Source organism: Pleurodeles waltl, chromosome 1_2 (assembly GCF_031143425.1).
Source record: "Pleurodeles waltl isolate 20211129_DDA chromosome 1_2, aPleWal1.hap1.20221129, whole genome shotgun sequence".
Classification (NCBI taxonomy): Eukaryota; Metazoa; Chordata; class Amphibia; order Caudata; family Salamandridae; genus Pleurodeles; species Pleurodeles waltl.
This window is the reverse complement of record NC_090437.1, coordinates 326,569,126-326,590,850: the sequence shown is the minus strand read 5'-3', so window position 1 is coordinate 326,590,850 and position 21,725 is coordinate 326,569,126. Positions and strand designations below refer to the sequence as shown.

Sequence of the window (21,725 nt, the reverse complement as noted above, 5' to 3'; positions counted from 1 at the left end):
AAAGGCCCAGGGGCGGAAACAATACTGCCACTCACACATAACCTGGGTTGCAGGGGCTATAGCAATCTTGACTCAGAAAGGGGAGTAATCAGGCATGATTGTGAATATATTGGAGAAACAAGATGGATCTGTACAGAAAATTATTATAGGCTAAGCCAGGGGAGATTTAACAAGTCATACAGTGAACTTGTATCCCTACAAAGTATGTACGCCTGTTGAAATTATCTATCCAATGTAATACATGAATTAATTTGAAGAAATGTGCGTATAATTCTCATGTTAGAAGAATTAATTGCTTGTCTTTGGCCTTCCCTACAGAGCACACCTGAACCCAGTCATGCATTGGTGGAGTAGTGATCCTGTGTCCAAGAGGATAATGGTCAGCCTATCTCGAGCGCTTGGAGAAAAAAAAAAAAACAAGCATTTACAATGCAACGGGTCTCGCGTTTGCTCATGTTAGAGCTGATCGCGTTGTAAACTCTTAACCCGACTTTTCACCTATCGGGCAAAAGTGCATTTATGTACATAACCTGAAAAAGTGAAATCAAGTATGTAAAGCGCTCGACTTCTGCCAAGCGAGATCGCGCTCGTAAATTAGAGAAAAAAAAGTCCACGAGCCCGATGGAAAACAGCGAGCCTCGCATGTTTTCTGTACTTGGTCGCTGCGCTCGAGGAGGGCTAGCCACCAGAAAAGGCATGGCATATGCGTGCCTTCGACTAATGAAAGCACGCAGATTTTATTAGGGAAGCCCACGAACCAATAAAAAACACTGACGTGAAGTTGACAGGGCTCCGAGCCCTTTTCTAAATACAAAAGAGTCTCGCTGCGATGCGCATGAGCATGCAACGCAGGCTCGACCCTAAAAAAGAGTGTCACACCTCTAAAGGAGAGGTTTAACAACATCTTGAAATTCAGAATTAGATTTCCATCTCTAAAATGCTTGGAAACATGAACTGTTGTAAAACCACTTATTGTGTAAATTAGTATTCATTAGAAATTGATATCTGAATGAACGAGACTTTTTCAAGCAAATACAACTTTACCTAGGGGTCATAACCTTGGTTGCAAAACAGAATGAACTGCCATATAAGGCACTGCTACAGGTAAAATAGAACACATGCATTTTTCTACTGTATTGTCCTACTTACAAGCCTATGGAAAATCATAGTCAAGGCCTATAAACTACAACATATATATTGCAGATGGGCATGTCACTTATTGTTCCTGTAAGTCAATGGAATTTTCTTTTATAGATTTTACAGTACATAGCTATGGAATATGTATAGGAAATATTTAGGATTAGCGTAAAAAATGTGTGACACTAGGAACTAGGTAAATGTTTTGTCATTTACATACTGTATTTGTTTCTCTGATTCTTCTCGAGTTGTTGCCAACATGTTAATCAAAAAATGTATCTTATTAGATAAATACTTTTAACTAGTTTGAGTTATAATATTTTATTTTACTTTCATTGCTCTGGCTATTGTGCATACTGAATTGTTTATAATACACTGTGTCTTGGGCCATGAGCTCATGTTCCAGCTGCACCACACAAGCTAAATAAAAAAGCATTTACTTCTACCTATGATTGTTCCGTTTTCAACTTGTACATTATGTAATAATGTATTATTTTCCTGTCATTTACTGCTTTTGGACGTTCACCCCAAAGTAAACAGTGGTGAGGGGGAAAGCATCGATTTTGGAAATGGATCATGGTCAACTTTTTCTTAAATTAATTCCGTGAAAGGTCATATCAAATGCAGAATAATTTGAAGGTATGCAGAACAGATCCTTAAATTGTTCAATACTGGTTTATCCAACTATAACGCCTGAGGTAGTATATGACTACCCCATGCCTTTGATCACTTAGCCTCCGACTTCCCACTAGGAGGGAAGTAACAGATCTGTGTTGACAAAAAAAATTACATCTGCATGTAGACTGTACTACTGTAGATGCACATGCTCTGCCATCTAGTGTTAAGCAAAGACAGAAATAATGTACTGGGCACTGGGAAAGAGGGAAGAGAAACATCCAAAATCATGGCTCACCTCCAGGGAGGTGGGAGGGCGCATGTGAATCTACAGCCCAATAGGTTATGAAAAGATGTCACTGCAGCTAAATGTAAATGAAAAGAGGTGTATACTAATCCCACTTTTTGCAAGCGTATAAATAGCAGATGATATCTTGAATAGACACTTTAAGGTGATCTATTTGCTTTCCAAACCAACAATGAACCAATAATGTCCACTTAGTATAACAGGACCGAATGGTGGGTTTACATGCCTCACACATGATTTCAGGGACTACTTTGAGGAGTTTAAAGTAACCAACCTCTAGGACTTCAGGTATCAGATTAACAGATTCAAGTGTCTGAAGTTTGGTTGTCGGAGCTGACCCTGATGTAGAGTCCAAAGATCTGCCCTATGTATGGGTGGCACAGACTACTCCAGCACCATGGAATATCAAGGCCACCTCACCCAATTTAGTATCACTAGAATGAGAGTCATGGATAGCTGCCTCATTTTACTCACAATGTATGGAATCAGAGGTAACCGAGGAAAATAGGGTAAGCAAATGTACCTGACCAATCCATTTACAGTGCATTGCCAATGAAATGCTATTTTGCGTTTAGCATCATGGAAGGATGACTCTGTGGGAGAGCCGCATTTCTTGAAAAACCTGTGAGGTACTCTGCGATTCATCTCCCGCTCGGGGACTTCTTCATTTGTCCCACTTAGGAGGTCTGCAAAACTGCTGTCCATGGCAGATGGTCAGTTAGAATCAGATGGAGGTTCTGAACAGACCAAAGCCATATGTTGTTTGGCTAGTTCTGTCAGCTGGTAAGTGTGATCCCTTCCCTGTCTAAGGGTATATCACACTGCTGTGATGTAGTCTGCCACTATTAAGACTCTCTTGCTTTGAAGGAGAGTGTCACAAGTTTTGAGATCCAATTGCATTGCTGAGAGCTCAAAATAACCGACATGACAGCCATGATGTTCTTGCGTCCAGGTACCCTGCACTGTCATATGGTTGAAGTGTGCCCATCATACCATGAGTTAGGTGTCAGTGTTAATGGTTACCTGTGGTTGAGGGTCCAGAGGAGGCCTGCCCAGCAACCACTGTTTGTTGTTCCACCGAAAAAGGAGTATGCTGAATCCTGAACTTTATCAACACTATCATCTCTGACAGACCCTCCTCTTCTTACCATTGCATTGCCAGACCCTCCACTGACTGTGAACCCGTTCTCCTCTTCTGCTCTTTATCGGCCAATCATACAGATAAGGGAAGACAAGATTTGTTTCTGTGCAGTTTTGCAGCCACCACTGCTAGATGTTTGGTAAACATTCTGGAAGCTGTGACACAGGAAGGTAAAACATTTAATTGGTAGTGTTGATCGCTTATGGCAAAGCCCCAGCAGTGATGATGTGCTAGACATATGGGGCCTTTCAGGACACCAAGAGACATCATGTGCTCCCCTAACACGATAGTGGGATGATGAACTGCATGGTGGTTGTTTTGTAGTGCCATGACAGGATGTATTAGTTCAAAGGCCTTAGATCTAAAACAGGCCACAGAGTTCCATCCCTTTTGGGGATCAGAAAGTACAGGGAGTAGACTCTGTGACCCTGCTGGTGGCACTAGCTCATTGCAACCGAGGGAAAATCTCTCTTTTTGCCATAGTTACCCCCACGTTTTGCCCAACATCAGTGTGCTTAGACTGTTTTCAGTGGGATCTTGCTAACCAGGACCCCAGTGATTCAGCTCTGTCCTCTAAATTTGGCTGGCTTGGTACCCTTTACACACTACAATTGGCATACTGGTGTTACCCGTTAGTCCCTAGTATATGGTAGTTAGGTACCCAGGGCATTGGTACATCAGGGATCCTCCATGGGCTGGAGCATGTACTATGCACCCATGGGAGCCCATGCAAAATGTGTCTGCAGGCCTGCTATGGGCAGCCTGAGTGAAAAGGTGCATGCACCCTTTTGCTGCTGGTCACTACACCAGGTCACTGTAAGCCACCCCCATGGTAGGCCCTTCCAACCCTTAGGACAGAGTGCAGGTCCCTGTGTGTGTGGGCACCCCTGTAAGAGCACAGGTGCCCCTACGAACTCTAGTTCCACTTCCCAGGACTTCGAAAGTGCAGGGAAGCCATTTTAGCTATGCGTGGTCATAGGTCACTAATTATGGCCCAGCTACATAATGGTAACTCTGAACCTAGACACATTTGGTATCAAACATGTCATGCACTCTGGGGGCTCCTTAGAGGACCCCCTCCAGTACTGCCCCTACCAGTATTTCATGGTCTGCAAGCAACCCATGCTGCTGCAGCCCTCAGACAGGATTCTGCCCTCCTGCTGCTTGATCAGCTTGAGCAGGGGAAGGCAGAACAGAGAATTTCCTGTGGAAGAGGGAAGCAACCTCCTCTCCCTTGGAAATAGGTGTGACAGGGCTGGGGTGCGGTAGACTCCCTGCGCCACCAGCTTCCTTCAAAGGGCACAATTGGAGCGCTCCTTGCATAATCTGGTGTGCACCAGTCCAGGGTCCCCTGGTCCCTGCTCTAGCGCAAAAAACTGCACAAAGGAAAGGGGAGTGACCACTCCCGGCCCATCGCCACCCCAGTGGTGGTGCCCAGAGCTCCTCCAGGTGGCCACTTGATTCTGCCATCTTAAAACCAAGATGGGCAGAGGCCCCTGGGAGCATCTGAGTGGTCAGGTTAGGCAGGTGATGTTATTGACCACCTCTGATATTTGGTCACCTTGTATGGAGACCAAGCCCCCTTTTTGGCTATTTAGGGACTCGCTTGCGGGTGGGTCCCCAGATTCGCCCTGCAAGACTCCTCTGCAACTACCTCTTCTGCTCCTGGCTACCAGAACCGCAGCTGGACTCCACAGGAACCATACAAGACTGCAACACCAAGACAACCTTGCCTTGCAACATTATTTACACAGCTCCTGTCAACACTTTGCAACATTTCCACGGCTGTGCATCCTCTGGGGTTGGCTAAACTTCAGCTGCACCAAAGAAGCAAGAAGGAATCTCCCTTGGAATGAAGGAGCCACTCCACTGCATCTGGAGGCACCTAAGACAAAGACGTCCGGCTGCTGAGATCTGCAGTCCTTTCAATCTACAAAGATTCTGCAACACAGGTGGTGGTTCTGGGGGGTCCTCTTGGTCCTCCCTGCCTTCTGTCCAACTCAAGAGACTGTTATCCCTTGCCTCTTCCTCCAGGGTGGAATCCCTGTGCACCACGACTGTTACAGAAACCAAGGCTTGTTGATTACTGCTCAGAGGAATCTTTAGGCTCCAAGTAGCCCTGACCCCCAGCACTCTACCTCTGCAAGGACAGTCTCCTCGCTGCTGTCCCAGCAACATAGGACTTCTCTTCAGGTTTGATGCCTGGGCCTCACTGGGACTTACGGTGTCTGCTGGCAGTGGGTTGCAGTGGGGCTCGGGCGGCTTCTGCTGGCTCTCCTGTCTTCTTAGAGTCAGCCCTGACTCCCCTTCAAGGGTCGAGTCTCCAGGACCTTGCTGGTACTCTTCAGCCCCACAAATCTTCTTCAGCTCCAACTTGCATTTGATTGTTGGTGGTTCTCCTGACTACTGACCCATCTGCAATCCGGCGACCATCAAGTGACAGCTCGTGGGTGACTTCAGAGACTCCTGTGGAGCTCCTGGACTCCGCAGTTGGCCTTCATCCACTACCATTGACCCGGATTTTCATCCACAGAAGGGTGGGCATTGGCTCCTGCCCCACTTAGACACTCCTCGTGGACTGGAGTCTGCCCCCTTTTTTTTTTTTTTTTTACAGGTCCTCATCATCTGGAATCCACTGTTGGGTTCCACCGGCCTGGTCCTGTTCTTGCATTTGTTCCAATTCCAAGTCTCTATGTTAGTCCATAGGACGACCAAGTAGCTTACCTCTGCTTTCCTGGTTGCTGGGGGTCTGCTAGATACTCACCTCTTGGGGTCCCATACTCTCCCAGCCCTTAGGTAACTACTCCATATCCTCTGGTGGGGGACCCATTCTCGCATTTCACTATTTTAGTACATGGTTTGCCCTCCCCAACAATAGGGCCCTTGCTATTTCTAATGTTTTTATGCTAATCCTTAGTACTTACCAGTGTATATGTTGGGTATATTTACCTCCAGAAAAGGGGGGAGTGGCTGGGGGGGGGGGGGGGGGGTTACCTGTAGTATTCTAGTTCAGTGTTACAATAATAAAGAATCTTTATTTCTGCAACACTGTGTGGTTGATTTCATATGTGATAAGTTACTGTGTGACTACTGTGGTATTGCAAGTGCTTCATACTCCTCCTATATAGGTCTTGGCTGCTCACCACAGCTACCACTAGAGAGCCCTGGCTTCCTAGACACCATAACACTAATTAATAAGGGATGCCTGGACATGCAAAAAGGTGCCAACGCCGTAGGTGTCCACCACACAGCAGGCCAGCCTCATTCAGCAACTTTGTCAAGGAGTGCCTGTTTTTCTTCCTGCAATAGTTATCGATGGTCGGCGTGGTGCGGAACTCCAGGAAGGAATATGTACCATCAAAGAGTCTGACGAAACCTGTCCCCTGACATAGACTGAATTATTTGGGGCCACCTTATACTTCTTTTCGAGCCGTGGGGTGACAGTTTTACACTTGACTGGGAAACTTACAAGTTTTCTGCGGTACATTTAACCATGTTCCTGAGCAATATTGGTTATTGTATAGATCTTTTGGTCTTAGAGAGTATTTCAACGAAGAAATCTTCCTCTTCATCTAAAATTGTAATTTCATCTTTTGGTGGTGCACTGCCCTCTATATAACTGCATGGTAGGCAGTGGTGCCTCTGGGGTAAGGCTTTAACAGGAAAGGGTGCACGGTCCGGATAGTGTTAGGGATCTATGTGGTAATCCTCCCAAGGAACATCCCCGTCTAGAGCTGTGAGTGGGTCATGAGCAATGTAAGGACTCCCATGGTCTGAATGATCAGTTGGGGAAGAGAACATTGGTGCTCGAGGGCAGTGGTGCGCCAGGCTGAGACGTTTATGGTGAGTAAGGTCTAGAGGTAAGAGGCTGCGGTGGTGGACTGGTGGCCTAGTTCCTAACCTTATAGGGCTTGAATAGACTGTAGCTCCTCCAATATTTGTTCCTCAAAGGTAAGTCCTTCTCTTCTTGGGTACCTAACATATATGGGGGTGGATCTGTAGATTTGGCTGACCTAATATTTCCCCTGTAGATGGGTGGATGACAATTGTCCACTGCATGACATCAGGCACCTTTGGAAGCTTTAATGAGAGATGGGTCTTCCTTAAGTCTGATCTCGACATCAAGGCCTCTTTCCGAATCAAACATGGTGTAGGTCTCAGAGTCAGATTCAAAACTGATTTGGGCTCTGAAGTGGGCTTTCGGAGGCTTGAAGTAGAAATGACACAGGTGGGTGCTGCGGCTCAGTGACTTTCATTTACAGCTTTCCTAAAGCTGAATAGATCTCAAGAGGTTTTGAAGCCTGGAGCCAAACCGAAAGTACAGTGTTTTTATGAATCTTCTCTGAGTGTGGATGCCAGACTCCCTCTGGAGTGGTGTTCAGCCTTAACACAATGCACTTACAAGGTCAGTCCAGGAGGGATCATCTTTAAGCCGTTGTTTTTAAACTGAGGCAATAGGATAGTTCTTTTCCTGGGTCTTTTGCTGTGGGGCAAAGGAAATTCCCATTGCTCCTCCACCACCAAAGGTTCAGAGGACAGAATATTTGGGGTTTGGTCTCCTTGCACCGGATAGATTCCTGAAGTCCTTGTTTTTCTCCGTTGGTCCCAATTAAGTCTTCAGGGCCAAAAATGTCCAGTGTTTCAAGTGTACCCTGACACTGCATCTTGTGATCTGCCTAGCATCTTTTGCTACTGTGCTGGTAAGTCTTTTTGCACCTGAAGTCCTTGCTCTCAAAAGGTTGACTCCTCACGTTCTGGACACAAGCAGAGGATGCACACAGCATGCTGGTCGTACCAGGGGCCTTTTGATTTACATATGAAGCTGAACTGGAATGCCATTCTCTCAATTACTTCCTCTCACAACAGTCATTCCTAGTGGGAACTGGTTCTTGAAAGCTGTGCCAATGTCACTCTAAGTAAAATCCAAACACAGTCACTTCTCTGGTACTGAGTTTTTTGGAACCGGATCCTCGATGACCGGCACCTAAGGTCCCACTGAAGGTGTTCTGATCCTGGGGCTGCTACTGGAACGCCCACACCCAGAAAGCATGCAACCTGTATTGGAATCTTTGTTGTGATGTATTGTGGGCTGAGGAAGGAGTCACAATGTATCTTGTGACCAAAAACAATTCGCCACCATCTACACCCAATAGTAAATGGCAGGAGTATGTAGAGCATGTGTATCGACGGATACACACACTATAAACAAAGTATTTCCTAGCCTCCATAACATGATTACATTTTTAATTATTTTAAAAACAAAACTCTTCCAAAAAACTATAGTTGTTGCTAAGACGTAACCACAGACAAATGATAATGGCAGAACAGGTCTCTTGTATTAAGTGATGGATCACAAAAATAAAACCATACTAAGTGTTTGAAAGGGAAAGTCTTTTAGTAGAATATTGAAGTTCTTCATTGGTCGACTATTGCAAAACCCTATGCTTTTCATCATCTATGATCAAACAAATTCCCCATCATAACTTAAGTTCCCCTTTCACAGTAGTTTCCATTTACATTTTAGAAGTGCCATAGAAGAAAGTATCTGTCATCCATTGATATTGTTTGTATATTCCTGCATTAAACCAAGAATAGGTATAAATATATTAGGCAAATTAGTAAAATACACAACAGATATGTAAAACACGTGGAACAGTAATTTTCTTGGAAACAATTCCCTGGTCCATGGCAACTGTGCCACCGGGATTCGGAAATGCAACTTATTCTAGTCTCATAAAAGGAGGCACAATGTTTTTTCTATGCATAGAACTTGTGTTTCCTAATGGACGCATGGAGGAAAAAGAAATGTTATCCTCTATAGTATCTCTGGTACCTCTAAGCTAAAGGCTGACTTACACATAGTTGGGGAAACCCTGCAAGCCAATACACCTGCTATGCAATTTGTGAATGGCCTCTAGAATCTAACTTACCTACCAAACAGCCATAGATCAACCCCTGATATACTGGCAGAGTATGCATAAAGCATATTATGAACAGCTGAAGCGTTCTTGAGTTCAGGTCTTAATAAAAAGAATGATCCTACAGACAAGGTGTGAGGATGTACTATGGTGAGTACCATTTACCCATCAATTCATCCAGCCCCTACGTTCCTGAGTTTGGAGGAACAAATAACAAGAAGGTAGTCTTGGAGGTAGGTACAGTACAAGCTAAATGCAGGCTTCAAAGTAAGAATTTGAGCAATAGAATGTTCATCCTATGCACCCATATCTGAACCTACCAGCTAGAGAATTATATGTAAAGATACAACGAAAACAAAAAGTCTTCTGTGTCTTTTTTATTCACAGATGAAGAATTGCCGTAGTGTAAACTATATGTTTAGTGCAACATAGGTAGAAATTAAGAAGTGGTTTCTCCGCTGTGTTGTAGGCAGATTTGTTTTCAGGGAACTCTGGAATGTTAACATTTGAGAATAATTTCCTGCAGAGATTAGAAAACTGATATGATCGCTGACATGAATGAAGCAATGTAACTCCAGAGCACCATTTCTTCTCAAAAGACTGTATAGCTGATAGAGTCAGATGTTCTCTGGCTCACTTTGTTGGGGTCATTGTCTGTATTAAGGCACCATGTTCAGTTTACACTATATAAAGTCTTTATAAACACTGATAAAATGAAAGTTCTGAGATCAGTCAAAGCGTGGTTTAACTTTCAGGGAGAGTAACCATAAACACAGGTCTATTAAAGACCAGACTAGCCTGACAAACAAAAAATACTGCTAGTAGAGCATTTATGTAGAGTGCTTTTCTTTTACATATCACATACCTTTCAACAGTGATGCAGATGTTTTGCTCTTTCCTCTATTCACAAACTCAAAGTCAGGGTGAGATAGTTTATATATTGACGGAAAACATATATCTGAAAAATTATGTCACGATCAGCACTGAAATGAAGGAATACAGTGTAATTGCGGCTTTCAGGCACTAGAGCGAAAACTTATGAAAAAGGACAACCACTCTGTAACTAGGCAGAATCATGGCACTGCTGAGGTTAAAAAGTCAATAGTCTCTGGCTGGGAACTGTTGGAATGGCTTCAACAGATTTTCTGAATTACGTTGAAGATGATCTGGTATTGAGAATGGGCATAAGAAAATGACCTCACCAACTAGTGGAAATAATTAAATCTTGAATAAAATGCATATTGTGCTCAACTGGAACTGTATTGAGTATTGCAAAGGTTCTCCTGTGAGAAACTAACATCTCTCCAAAAAGTTATTTTTATCACTGAGGTTTTGGTAATAATCAGAAGAATGTTTGGGCCCTGGCAGTACATGATTGCTTATTAACATCTTCAGATACAGCTACATAAGTTCTGGATTTAAGTCCTATATCTGAGGTTCAAGAAGCGACCCCCTTTTCTCTTATAAAGGATACCTTGAAAACTCTTACCAATTTGGCCAGGTTCCAAATCATAATAAAAACTAAACATGAAAGGCGTCTTTTCATCAGTCAGTATTAAGGGCTTGATACCAGAAAGAGACAGTGAACAGAAAATAGCATTTGCTGTAATACTGGTTTGGAGGCTAAGCTTTTAGTAGAGATGCCCATTTCCTGCAAACTACTATTCCAGACAACCGACCACGATTGTACGTAGAAAAAAAGCCCTATAAATTGTGACTCATTGGCATGTACTTAATCACCGAAACACAAAGTTGATGGGAGGAAGGCTTGCAAAAGACAGACACTACAACATTGCCCACGGCAATATTTCCATACATTGTTGTTTTGGACAAACTATAAGCAAACCAGATTTTGTTCTTTTCCCCCATATTGAATGAGACCCAACAGTGTCTCCTGATGAAATAACATCTTCAGATTATGAAGCAGTCAGCACCAAAGGCTAGTGGCTCAGTCTCTGTGTCCTCTTTTTAACTTTTGTGGTTATGCATACAGTCCACATGGGAGTTCATAACAGTCTGTGTGCTGTAAAACCACTCTTAAAGGTAAACAATTTCTTACTGGCATAATTCTGTAATTATTTCCTGTGTTGCTCATTGAACTGCAAGGAGCTTGCCCTTAGAGAAATGGCTTTGAAGCACATACCATTCTCAAGACGTTTCTCGGTGATGCTTCCATCTAGGTGGCATATCTGGCAGAGAAGTCAAGTGTGAGGTATTTTCTAAAATGAAAAGGTGGCATACAACTGTTGTAGGAAGATAAAAACTTCCTGAGTCTACATATTTTTTCCAGTGTCCCGACAAAATAAAATAAGTCTTTGTGACATAGAAGGTCAAAAGCAAAGTAACAAAATAGTGAAAGCATCTCCTGCAGGCATTGTTTTAAAAATCTCATGCTTGGAGAAAAGAAAAAAAAATATGCTGTTGTGTTTGATGGCTATCCATTAGGTTCCACCAGCAGAAGACAACTAGTGTATTTAGAATATGAATAATGGAAACAATTGCAAAGAGAAAAAAATGTCTTAACAACGCACTCCTGCTGGTGTTTGTAAATATGTATTTTATTTTAACTTCTGCAGAAAGTTCAGAGGTTGTGAGTCACTTGTCTGATTAGGAGGAGCCCACCTGTGAATCACAGCACACACATTTGGCTGCCTGGGCTGTTGCTGCTAAATTTAATGTGTGAAGCCTTTGAAGATGCAGCTCCCTATGTCGTATTGATAATATACCCACAGGGTCACACAAAACAAAGCAAAAAAAAAAAGAGTCCAATTCTTGAGAAAAGTCTGATATTTTAAAGGGAATGTATAACAATGTATAACAATCACTGAAATATGCATGTTTCACTGAGGCTGCAGGTGCAATATATAAAAGACAAGTAATTCTTAATCAATTATACTTCAAATTCATAAGGGAACTGCAACCCATATAAACTTAAACTTACTCTATCTTTGTTGAGGTCATGATTAGTTCTCCCACAACAGAGGAGACGCTGTGTGGCATGGAATGAATATTTAGATGGGTGCATTTTCAATCAATAGCTGGACCCACAACAATCTAAGAACTTACAGTGCCACTTACATTGGGCTCCAGATCACTCTTTCAGTACTTACTCTTGGTCTGTTTATTATGCTCTGCACCAAAAAGATAACCGGATTGCCCGCTTTTCGTATTGCTTCCACAGCTTGTTCATGGCTGGCATCTCTGAGGTCAGTTCCGTCCACCTGGAACAAAAAATCCCTGATTACTATCAGAAAAAAAAAACATAAATCACTGTCCAAGATGTGCTTTGTCCCATATTCCCTATCAAAAGTACACCTCTAGCACAATCAGACTTCTAAAAATAGTATATTGTGCTGCCATGTTCCTGCTGATGAATGATCCCTTTCCCTGGTGTGATTCACTTTTACTAGAGCAACAAGCAGTTGTACACATACTTGAGTTTTAATCAAAGGTAAAGTTACCTATTTACAAGAGAAATCTGCTGGTTTTCTCCAGATGCACAAAGTAGGAGATTTCACTATCTTCATCATCATCATCACATGCTCACAATGGAGGACAACATTCCGTGGAGTCACTGCTTCCCAAAAGATGCTAAGGATCTTTGCGCATAGAACTTGAACAGCACAACACAAATCAAAGGTAGTCCATTGCTTGTGTGCATCCCCGAGTACCATCTGCTTAAGCTACCTCCTCCTTCTATTTCTAGGCATATGTGTCTTTAAAAGATTTTCCCACCAAGAATGAATTGTGTGTTAAAAATAGGTGACCATAATTAGATTTATTAGTGCTGGGAGCTTGGATGCGACAACAAAGCTACCTCACTGTTAATCTCATTACAGCTTTATTGTGTGGGTTCAAACCTCTTGGTTTCTGGCAGATAAAACATCGTTTAATTATTTAACCTGACTGAAAATAGGAGAAGAGCAAATGTTAACATCCAATTCTTGATTCTTTGATGACAATAATAAATTGACTTTGCAGGAGTCCAATTAAATCTGCTGGCGTTGTATCGGACAGAAAACAAGCAAGGAATTGCTACTAGGTGAATGTTGTGTGTGTAAAGGTTGACTGCATAGAGCTCACTGCAAATGTAAATGTTTTTAGGTGAAGCACTAACAGAAGATGATTATATCTTCACTGAAATTCAGCAGTTATAGTTATACTTATGTCAAGAAACTATAACTCATGGCCAAAAGTTACTGATCGGCACACACTACAGTTTCTTCAGGTAAGTATAACTATATCTGCTGAATTTCTATGGTTCTGTTTGAGTAAATAGTAAACATACCTACAACATCCCTGTGACCTTTGGCACTTTCATGTTTTTTTAACCTAAAGTAATATATAATTACTTTATGCAAAAACAACCACGCTGCGCATGGCGAGGGGTATGGTGAGTGAGTTTTTTTTTCCCCTTCCCTGTTGGGCTTTGGATCCACGGATCCATCGCAAAGTTACACTTGGGGTCGCTGTGGATCCTTGCCTAGGGCACACAAAAAAAAACATTTCTTGCCAATGATGTGTGCCCCTCAGTGACCTATGGGTTCAGAATATCAGTATTCTGATCCCTTATGTGTTTTTACACTTTATTTTTCCCTCCCCTGGCCAAAGCGACAAAATGCGAAATGTAGGCTGCAATGTTCCTGTCGGGTTGCTGCCAGTCATTCAGGGCCTGGCTTTTTACCCAGATCCGCGGATCCCACGCATGTTGATCCACGTCCCTGGCCACAGAAGTAGGTTACTTTATATATATATATATATATATATATATATATATATATATATATATATATATATATATATAGATATATATATATATATATAGATATATAAAGATAGATAAACATTATTGTTTATCCACATCTGCACAGATTTACATATGTGAAGAACTATTACAAGGGTGTGATGGGGAGATCTTCCCAAGTGGGGAACAGAATGCCAATCCGTCCATAACTTCTACCCAAAAAAGTGGATCTTTGCATCAGCAGAAGATTCCGATTACAGGAACTGTCAAACTATCACATTTCACAAGAAATTTTTTTCAGTTCTGAGCTCCAAGTGAGAGTGATGTAGTCACATGCATGACAATTCAACGGTTTCAGGCAAAGCTGTGCAATGGGGAAGGTGCTGGTGGTTTGGAATGCATAGGTAAAATTGTACCATGATGCCCTTTCCTCTGGCAATAAGATCAAAGTTAAAGTTTCTAACTATAATCTGTTAGACTAGTTGATGTCATTAAAGGTGGTTACCAAGAACCTCATTCTACAACAGTGGCTTTGCACTACAGTGCAGTGCACAATGAAGAATCACAAAAATAGTCAGCCTACATTGCCTTATGTTCTTTGCAAATGTTTAAAGTCAGAGGAAGGGATAACACAACAGACCACAATTACACAGTGAAGACCTCCATTTCCAGAATACCAAATACATTTTACTAGATGACAAGGTCAAGTCTGGCTTGCACACTTAAAAGTAAAGATTGAAGTTTTCACCACAGAATCCACTTGAGAATTAGCACTAAAATGAATGCCAACTGTGAGGCAATGAACAATTATTATGCTAAGGTATGTCATACTTGGTAAGGCACAAAGCACAAACATAGGCAAAGCCGAAAGAACTGGCTATTTTATAAGTGAACATGCTGCTTCATTAACTGGTGAGTTTTGTGTGTGGTTGTGTCGATGGATACGTGTGCAGGCAAACATTACTCAAGAGCTGGATGGATTAGTGAGCACGTGGCTAGATGTAAGAGTGCGCCCAGCAACGTATAAATAACTGAGTGACTACAAGTATGGATATTTGGGTGAACGGATGAACGGATGAATGAATGGTTAAGTGCATGGATAAATGATTAAACAGGTAGCACTTGTGTGAAGGGATGCATGCATAGGTGAGTACATGAATTGATAAATGAGTGAGTGTATGAGTGATTGCAGATAGATTACATGAATCCTAGAGTCCATTTCCACTGAACTGATATTATAAAAATGACAAGACTTACCCTCTCTGTGCCAGGGTAAGCACTGCAAAGCAGTGAGCACCATCATACCAAGAATACTCAACATATGACAAGAATTAGCACCATTATTCGTTTTTGATTTGCCCAACCACTCAATAATTCTTAGAATTTGTTCCGATTTACACTGTCACTCACTATTCTTTAATGCACATTTGCACCATCATTCCATAATGTGTAGTCTATATTCCAATTTGCATAATCCCTACCCAGTATTAAAGTGCAGATTCTCCCTATCACCAGCATAATGCATCTACTGAACTCATTTGTAAGGCGTACAACTGTAGGTAGCAGCAAAGACAGAACACTCATTCGCTCTCACTGGATGAAGGGTGCACACATGTGTGTCCCAGAATGAAAGTACACGTCTGGTGCTTCTGATAGAACGGCTCTTTCAGCACTGATAACAAATGCTGTGTAGGATAATGATCATGCTGAAGAAAAAGCTGTGTAACATTTGAGAAACTGTACTGCATAAAAATAAGTTGTGTATACAAGCATCACATTCTCAGCTTGCAAAAAGAAGTTCAAGAGCCTGTCCCTTTGAGTAAAATCATGAGCATTTCTCTGTGCTTGCCCCAGAAAAAAACAAGGAAAGCATCCCCAAGAAACACCCTTTTATATTTTAGAACATGATAAACATGTGAAAAAATAAAAGGATTATGTGTACTCGTCTTATTCTTTTTTCAGAGGAGTGATAAATTGGATTACTAGCCTAATCCTATTAAGTCCACTTTTGTTCAGGGTGACCATGAATGGGGATATGAGATTGTATCTGGTATTCTGGACGGATGAGAATGTCTTTATATGAGAAGGGGCTTTTAATCGTGTACTATCAGGCACAAAAAATACACTCCCGAGTGCCGGAACTGATGAGAGGAATACTGTGCAGCTTGTTAATATTATTTAAAAGCTGGGTGTGATTGATGTCTGGCAAAAACATCACCCTAATGACCTTGTCTATTCTTTTCATTCCACTCGACATGGTACATAAAGTAGGCTGGACTATTTTTCACTGAGTCATACACTATATAACTCTTTCAACGTCATCTGTTGTGAACAATTTCCCATTTTCCGTGGGCAATCCCATTTTTTCAGCGGAATGTTTAGAATTGCTGATTTTAGACTCTGCACACTGGGGCACTGCTGTTCCATCCCCTGTGTATCTGCTCTGACCTTTAAAACAGGTTAAAGGTGGCTAAACCCTAAGTGACCTATTTAGTTTTCTTACAAGGCCATAGAATATGATGTCTTAAGTACAACCATGACATAGAAAGTTAAATGTCGACTATGGCTTTTGAGTAATATGCTATTTCAGCTCTGTCCTTTAAAAACAGGTTCAATGTGGCTAAACCTTAAGTGACCTATTTAGTTTTCTTACAAGGCCATAGAATATGGTGTCTTAAGTACAACCATGGCATAGAAAGTTAAATGTCACCTATGGACTATGGATTTTGAGTAATATGTTATTTCAGCTAAGGGCGTTGAATTCTTAATAAAGAACAGTCAAGACTCTCAGGCCACGGGATGAAACAGCATTCCAAATATGATCATTAAGTCAACGCCAGAAATCGGAAGCCATATTTTTTCTGTACTATTCAATCAAATAATTTTCCACAGGCATGTTTTATTGAGCTCAAAGGGTTCCTATATCCAACCATTATTTAAAAAGAGTCCAAAAAGAGTCCAAAAACAGACCCCAACAGCTACCGACTTATTGCTTTACAAGATGCCGATGGTGAGATATTAGGTCACACATCGCCTGTCACATATGTTAAAATGGGCTGACGCAGGGCAACATACACCAATTAATCAGCCTTGTTTTAGATCCAACTGTTTGAACATGGATAACATATTTGCTTTAACTGCTTTGATCACTTTTACATTGGAATAATCTGTGGATGTGTTTTGTTGATTTGTCCACTGCCTTTGTCAAGGTCATCAGACATGAGCTTTGCTCAAACCTCTCTCTGTGGGGCATCAATCCTGCACTCTTACATTTATTGGTAGAACTCCATAAAAACACTTGGATTTACATTAAATTAACTAATGGTCAATGATTAACACCAAGAATTCAAACCCATAACAGCCTTAACCAGGGTTGTATCCTGGCACCTCTTTTTGGCCCTTTACATTGCCAATTTAACCCAGATTCTTAATCAAGATGAAGCAGATTAACCCAAATTTGGAAACAGAAAAGTATATGCTGATGATCACATCTAAATATACCATAACCAGATCAGTCTTCAACAATTAAAACACTTGGGAGAATACACTATAGAAAACAGATTATCTATACATTATTGTTAAAAAAAAAAATATTTGGAAAGTCTAAAACCAGATTCATATGGCAACTGTTAAAGGAAATGGAGCAAGTCACTTTGACTCAAAATCAAACTGACCTTTACATAAAGAACGGTCTATGAATAGATTGATATTAACAGTTTAAGCAATTGAGTGCTTTGCATGTTTATGCGGAAAAATAGTTTTAAAATAACAAATGAATGAGGCCTTAAAACCATCTTAATTAAAACTGTTCAGAAAACATTTAATGTAAGACCTTCTACACCACATGTTTGGATTAGGGTACAATTTGGTTACAGTCATTCAGCAATGAAACTAATGTAATCAATGATTTATATGACTGCCATAATCCAAGTCTGCCCACATTAAAGGGGCTTATTAGAGTAGATTTGGAATTACACCCAAGAACAAAAGTTGTGGTCACTAAAACTCATTTTTGGCTCTTGCTAGACATGTCTCATTTGCTATAAATATCTGCCTTTGCATTGCTTCCCAAGATGACTAAAAAGCTCTTACATAAAAGAAATATGAAACTATTATAGTACCAGAGAGATATGGATGCCGCAACTACATATAAGAATTTTCATTATACGTGTGAGACATTTTCAAAAGAAGGCAATCTTGACTCTTGCTTAGATCAATGTACAAAAAAAGGCATTTTTATGTTTCAAACTATTACACTTCCTGCTTCACCAGTTTGAAGGGTCGTGGTCAAGCCATGTAGATATGAAAAGACAACGTTGATTCTGCGATTTCTCTTTTGAAACTATAGACAATATTCTTTATTTATGTCCACTAATAACCATTTTGAAGGACAGTTACCTAAAACTACTTTTTAGGGCAGCTAGCACAAAGGCACCTTAAAAATTCAATGATGTTATGCTTTTCTGGGGCCACAAATAAAATAATCAAGTGTACAACCAAATTTTCTTCACTCATGGGGTTTGCATCTGAAGGACTGGCTGAAATAATTTAGTTTGCTGAAAGAAAATGTTTAGGTTTTAAAAAATGATAACTATATTTATTTATGAATGAATTGGTGCCTAGTTAGTTGATCAGCAACATTTATCTGTTGTTATCTAATTGGTATTTACTTGTTTATTTATGTGATATTTAACCCCTCGGGTGCCCCGGACGAGGTGGTTATGTCCGCTGCCAGGCACCAGGGACGTAACCACCTCGCCCAGGAATGGGCCCAGAGGGAAGCGCTAGCGCTCCCCCGCCACCCCCTCCCCAAGGGCCTTGCACCCCCCTGCCATGGTCAGGGATGGAAGGAGAAGCGCTTCCCCTTCCACCCGCCCCCCAACACAACCCCCACCCCTCCCCGTGACATCAGCGTGCAATCGCGACCTCTAGATGCCAGGGATCAGAGGCACTTGGCCCACCTACACAAATGAGGTATCATTTTTACCAAGCGACTGAGGGGAACGTTGGGTGATAGGAAATCTGTGCTGGTGCGGCGATCCCACACAGAAATGTGGGGAAAATGTGATTTTTTTTTTTAGCTACATTTGAGGTTTGCTAAGCATTCTGGGTAAGAAAACACTGGGGGATCCACGCAAGTCACACCTCCCTGGACTCCCTTGGGTGTCTGTATTTCAGAAATGTTTGGGTTTGGTAGGTTTCCCTAGATGGCTGATGAGCCCAGGACCAAAAACGCAGGTGCCCCCTCCCACAAAAACAGGTAGTTTTGTATTTGATAATTTTGATGTGTCCACATAGTGTGTTAGGGAATTTTTCTGTTGTGGGCACTAGGCCTGCCCACACAAGAGAGGTACTATTTTTATCTGGAGACTTGGGAGAACGCTGGGTAGACAGACGTTTGTGGCTCCCCTCCGATTCCAGAACTTTGCAGCACCAAACTGTGAGGAAAAAGGGTTTTTTTTGCCAAATTTTGAGGTTTATGGTAACAGAACCTGGGTTTCCCTAGGTGTCTAGTTTTCAGAAATGTCTAGGTTTGCTAACTTTTCCTAGGTGCTGGCTGAGCTAGAGGCCAAAATCCACAGCTAGGACCTTTGCAAAAAACAGGTCAGTTTTCTTTGGGAAAATGTGATGTGTCCACGTTGTGTTTTGGGGCATTTCTGTCGCGGGCACTAGGCCTAACCACACAAGTGAGGTAGCATTTTTACCGGGAGACCTGGGGGAATGCTAAGTGGAAGGAAATTTGTGGCTCCTCTCAGATTTCAGAACTTTTTATCACCATAATGTGAGGAAGAAGTGTTTTTTTTTCTAAATTTTGAGGTGTGCAAAGGATTCTGGGTAACAGAACGTGGTGAGAGCCCCACAACTCCCCTAGATGGCTAGTTTTAAAAAATGCACAGGTTTGGCAGGTTTCCCTAAGTGCCAGCTGAGCTAGAGGCCAAAATCCACAGCTGGCACTTTCCAAAAAACACATCAGATTTCAATGTAAAAATGTGATATGTCCATGTTGCATTTCTTGTCATGGGCATTAGGCCTTCCCATACAAGTGAGGTACCATTTTTATCGGGAGACTTGGGGAACACAGAATAGTAGAACAAGCGTTATTGTCCCTAGTCTTCCTGTACATTTTTTCCTTCCAAATGAAAGACAGTGTGTAAAAAAGACATCTATTTGAGAAATGCCCTGTAATTCACATGCTAGTATGGGGAACCCGGAATTCAGATATGTGCGAATAACCACTGCTTCTCAACACCTTATCTTGTGCCCATTTTGGAAATACAAAGGTTTCCTTGATACCTATTTTTCACTCTATATATTTCACCAAATGAATTGCTGTATACCTGTTATACAATGAACACACAATTGCAAGGTGCAGCTCCTTTACTGGCACTGGGTACCTAGGGTTCATTATGAACCTATAAGACCTATATATCCCCGCAACCAGAAGAGTCCAGCAGACGTAACGGTATAGTACTTTTGAAAATCTGACATTGCAGCAATAAGTTACTGAGTAAAACGTGGAGAAAAATGGCTGTTTTTTCACCTCAATTTCATTTGTTTTTTTTTTTCGGTTGTTATTTTCTTTAGGAAAATCTTGCAGGATGTACACAAATGACCCCTTGCTGAATTCAGAATTTTGTCTACTTTTTAGGAATGTTTAGCTGTCCGGGATCCAGCACTGGTTTCACACCCATTTCTGTCACTAACTGGAGGGAGGCTAAAAGCACACAAAAATAGTAAAAATGGGGTATGTCCCAGTAAAATGCCAAAATTGTGTTGGAAAGTGTGGTTTTCTGATTCAAGTCTGCCTGCTCCTGAAAGCTGGGAAGATGGTGATTTTAGCACCACAAACCCTTTGTGATGCCATTTTCAGGGAGAAAACTACAAGCCTTCTTCTGCAGCCCTTTGTTCCTAATTTTTTTTTATTTATTTGTTTTTAGAAAAAACGAAATTTTCGTGTATTTTGGCTAATTTCTTGGTGTCCTCCAGAGGAACACACAAACTGTGGATACCTCTAGAATCCCTAGGATGTTTGGGAAAAAAAGGACGCAAATTTGGCGTGGGTAGCTCTTGTGGACAAAAAGTTATGAGAGCCTAAGCGCAAACTGACCCAAATTACCAAAAAAAGGCCTGGCACCTGAGGGGGGGAAAGGCCTGGCAGCGAAGGGGTTAATGTATTGTTTTTGTCTTTAATCTAAATCATGCAATAAATACTTACTACAATTACTAGTAACTCAGATATTTACGTCCATAATTAAATGATTTGTATTAAGAAACATGTATTTATTCCTTGCAAGTTAATCTTTCATAGCTCTTGTAGCATGTAGCAGCTTTCATTTTTTTATTATTTTAGCATAAATTCTTAAACTTTGCTGCATAGCAGGCTGGAGAAGTGGAATGGCAAATCTCTTTGAAGATGGGCATACATTCGACTGGCAAACTGAGACACCCAAACTCTAGGACCTCAGGAGTCAGATTGCAAGGTTGAGCTGCCTGGGGTTGAGGTGACGAACTGTGCCCTAGTGTTGAGTGAGAAGATCCGGCCGGTTGGGGAGCTTCTTGTGAGGGGCTACAGACACCTTGAGGAAACAAATGCCTGGCCCATGTAGGAGCTGCTACGAAGGTGGTGAAGGAGGGCTGCTATTGTCTCTGGACCACGTACAATATATGTGGAAGACAGGAAAAACATAGAAAATATCCCTGGCCAGTTAGCCTATAGGGCACTGCCAATGGACTGTGGATGCAGAAACCTGGGGACAAAGCTTGGGCTTTTTGCGTTTTTGGTGGCTGAAAATAGATCTACTTTGGGAAACCTCAGTGCTGAAAGTATGAGAACGGGATTTGTGGGTGGAGTTCCCACTTGTG

At 41.7% G+C, this 21,725-nt stretch overlaps 1 protein-coding gene across 12 annotated transcripts in view; it reads right to left on the bottom strand.

Annotated features, from left to right (window-relative positions):
- MPDZ (multiple PDZ domain crumbs cell polarity complex component) overlaps positions 1-21,725 on the bottom strand; it is a 1,044,214-nt gene that overhangs the window by 435,999 nt on the left and 586,490 nt on the right. For all 12 annotated transcript variants that reach the window (XM_069238948.1, XM_069238974.1, XM_069239000.1 and 9 more), the window contains one exon: positions 12,229-12,339. In XM_069238948.1, coding sequence (XP_069095049.1) covers positions 12,229-12,339 — 111 coding nt within the window. The remainder of the gene's footprint in view (positions 1-12,228; positions 12,340-21,725) is intronic.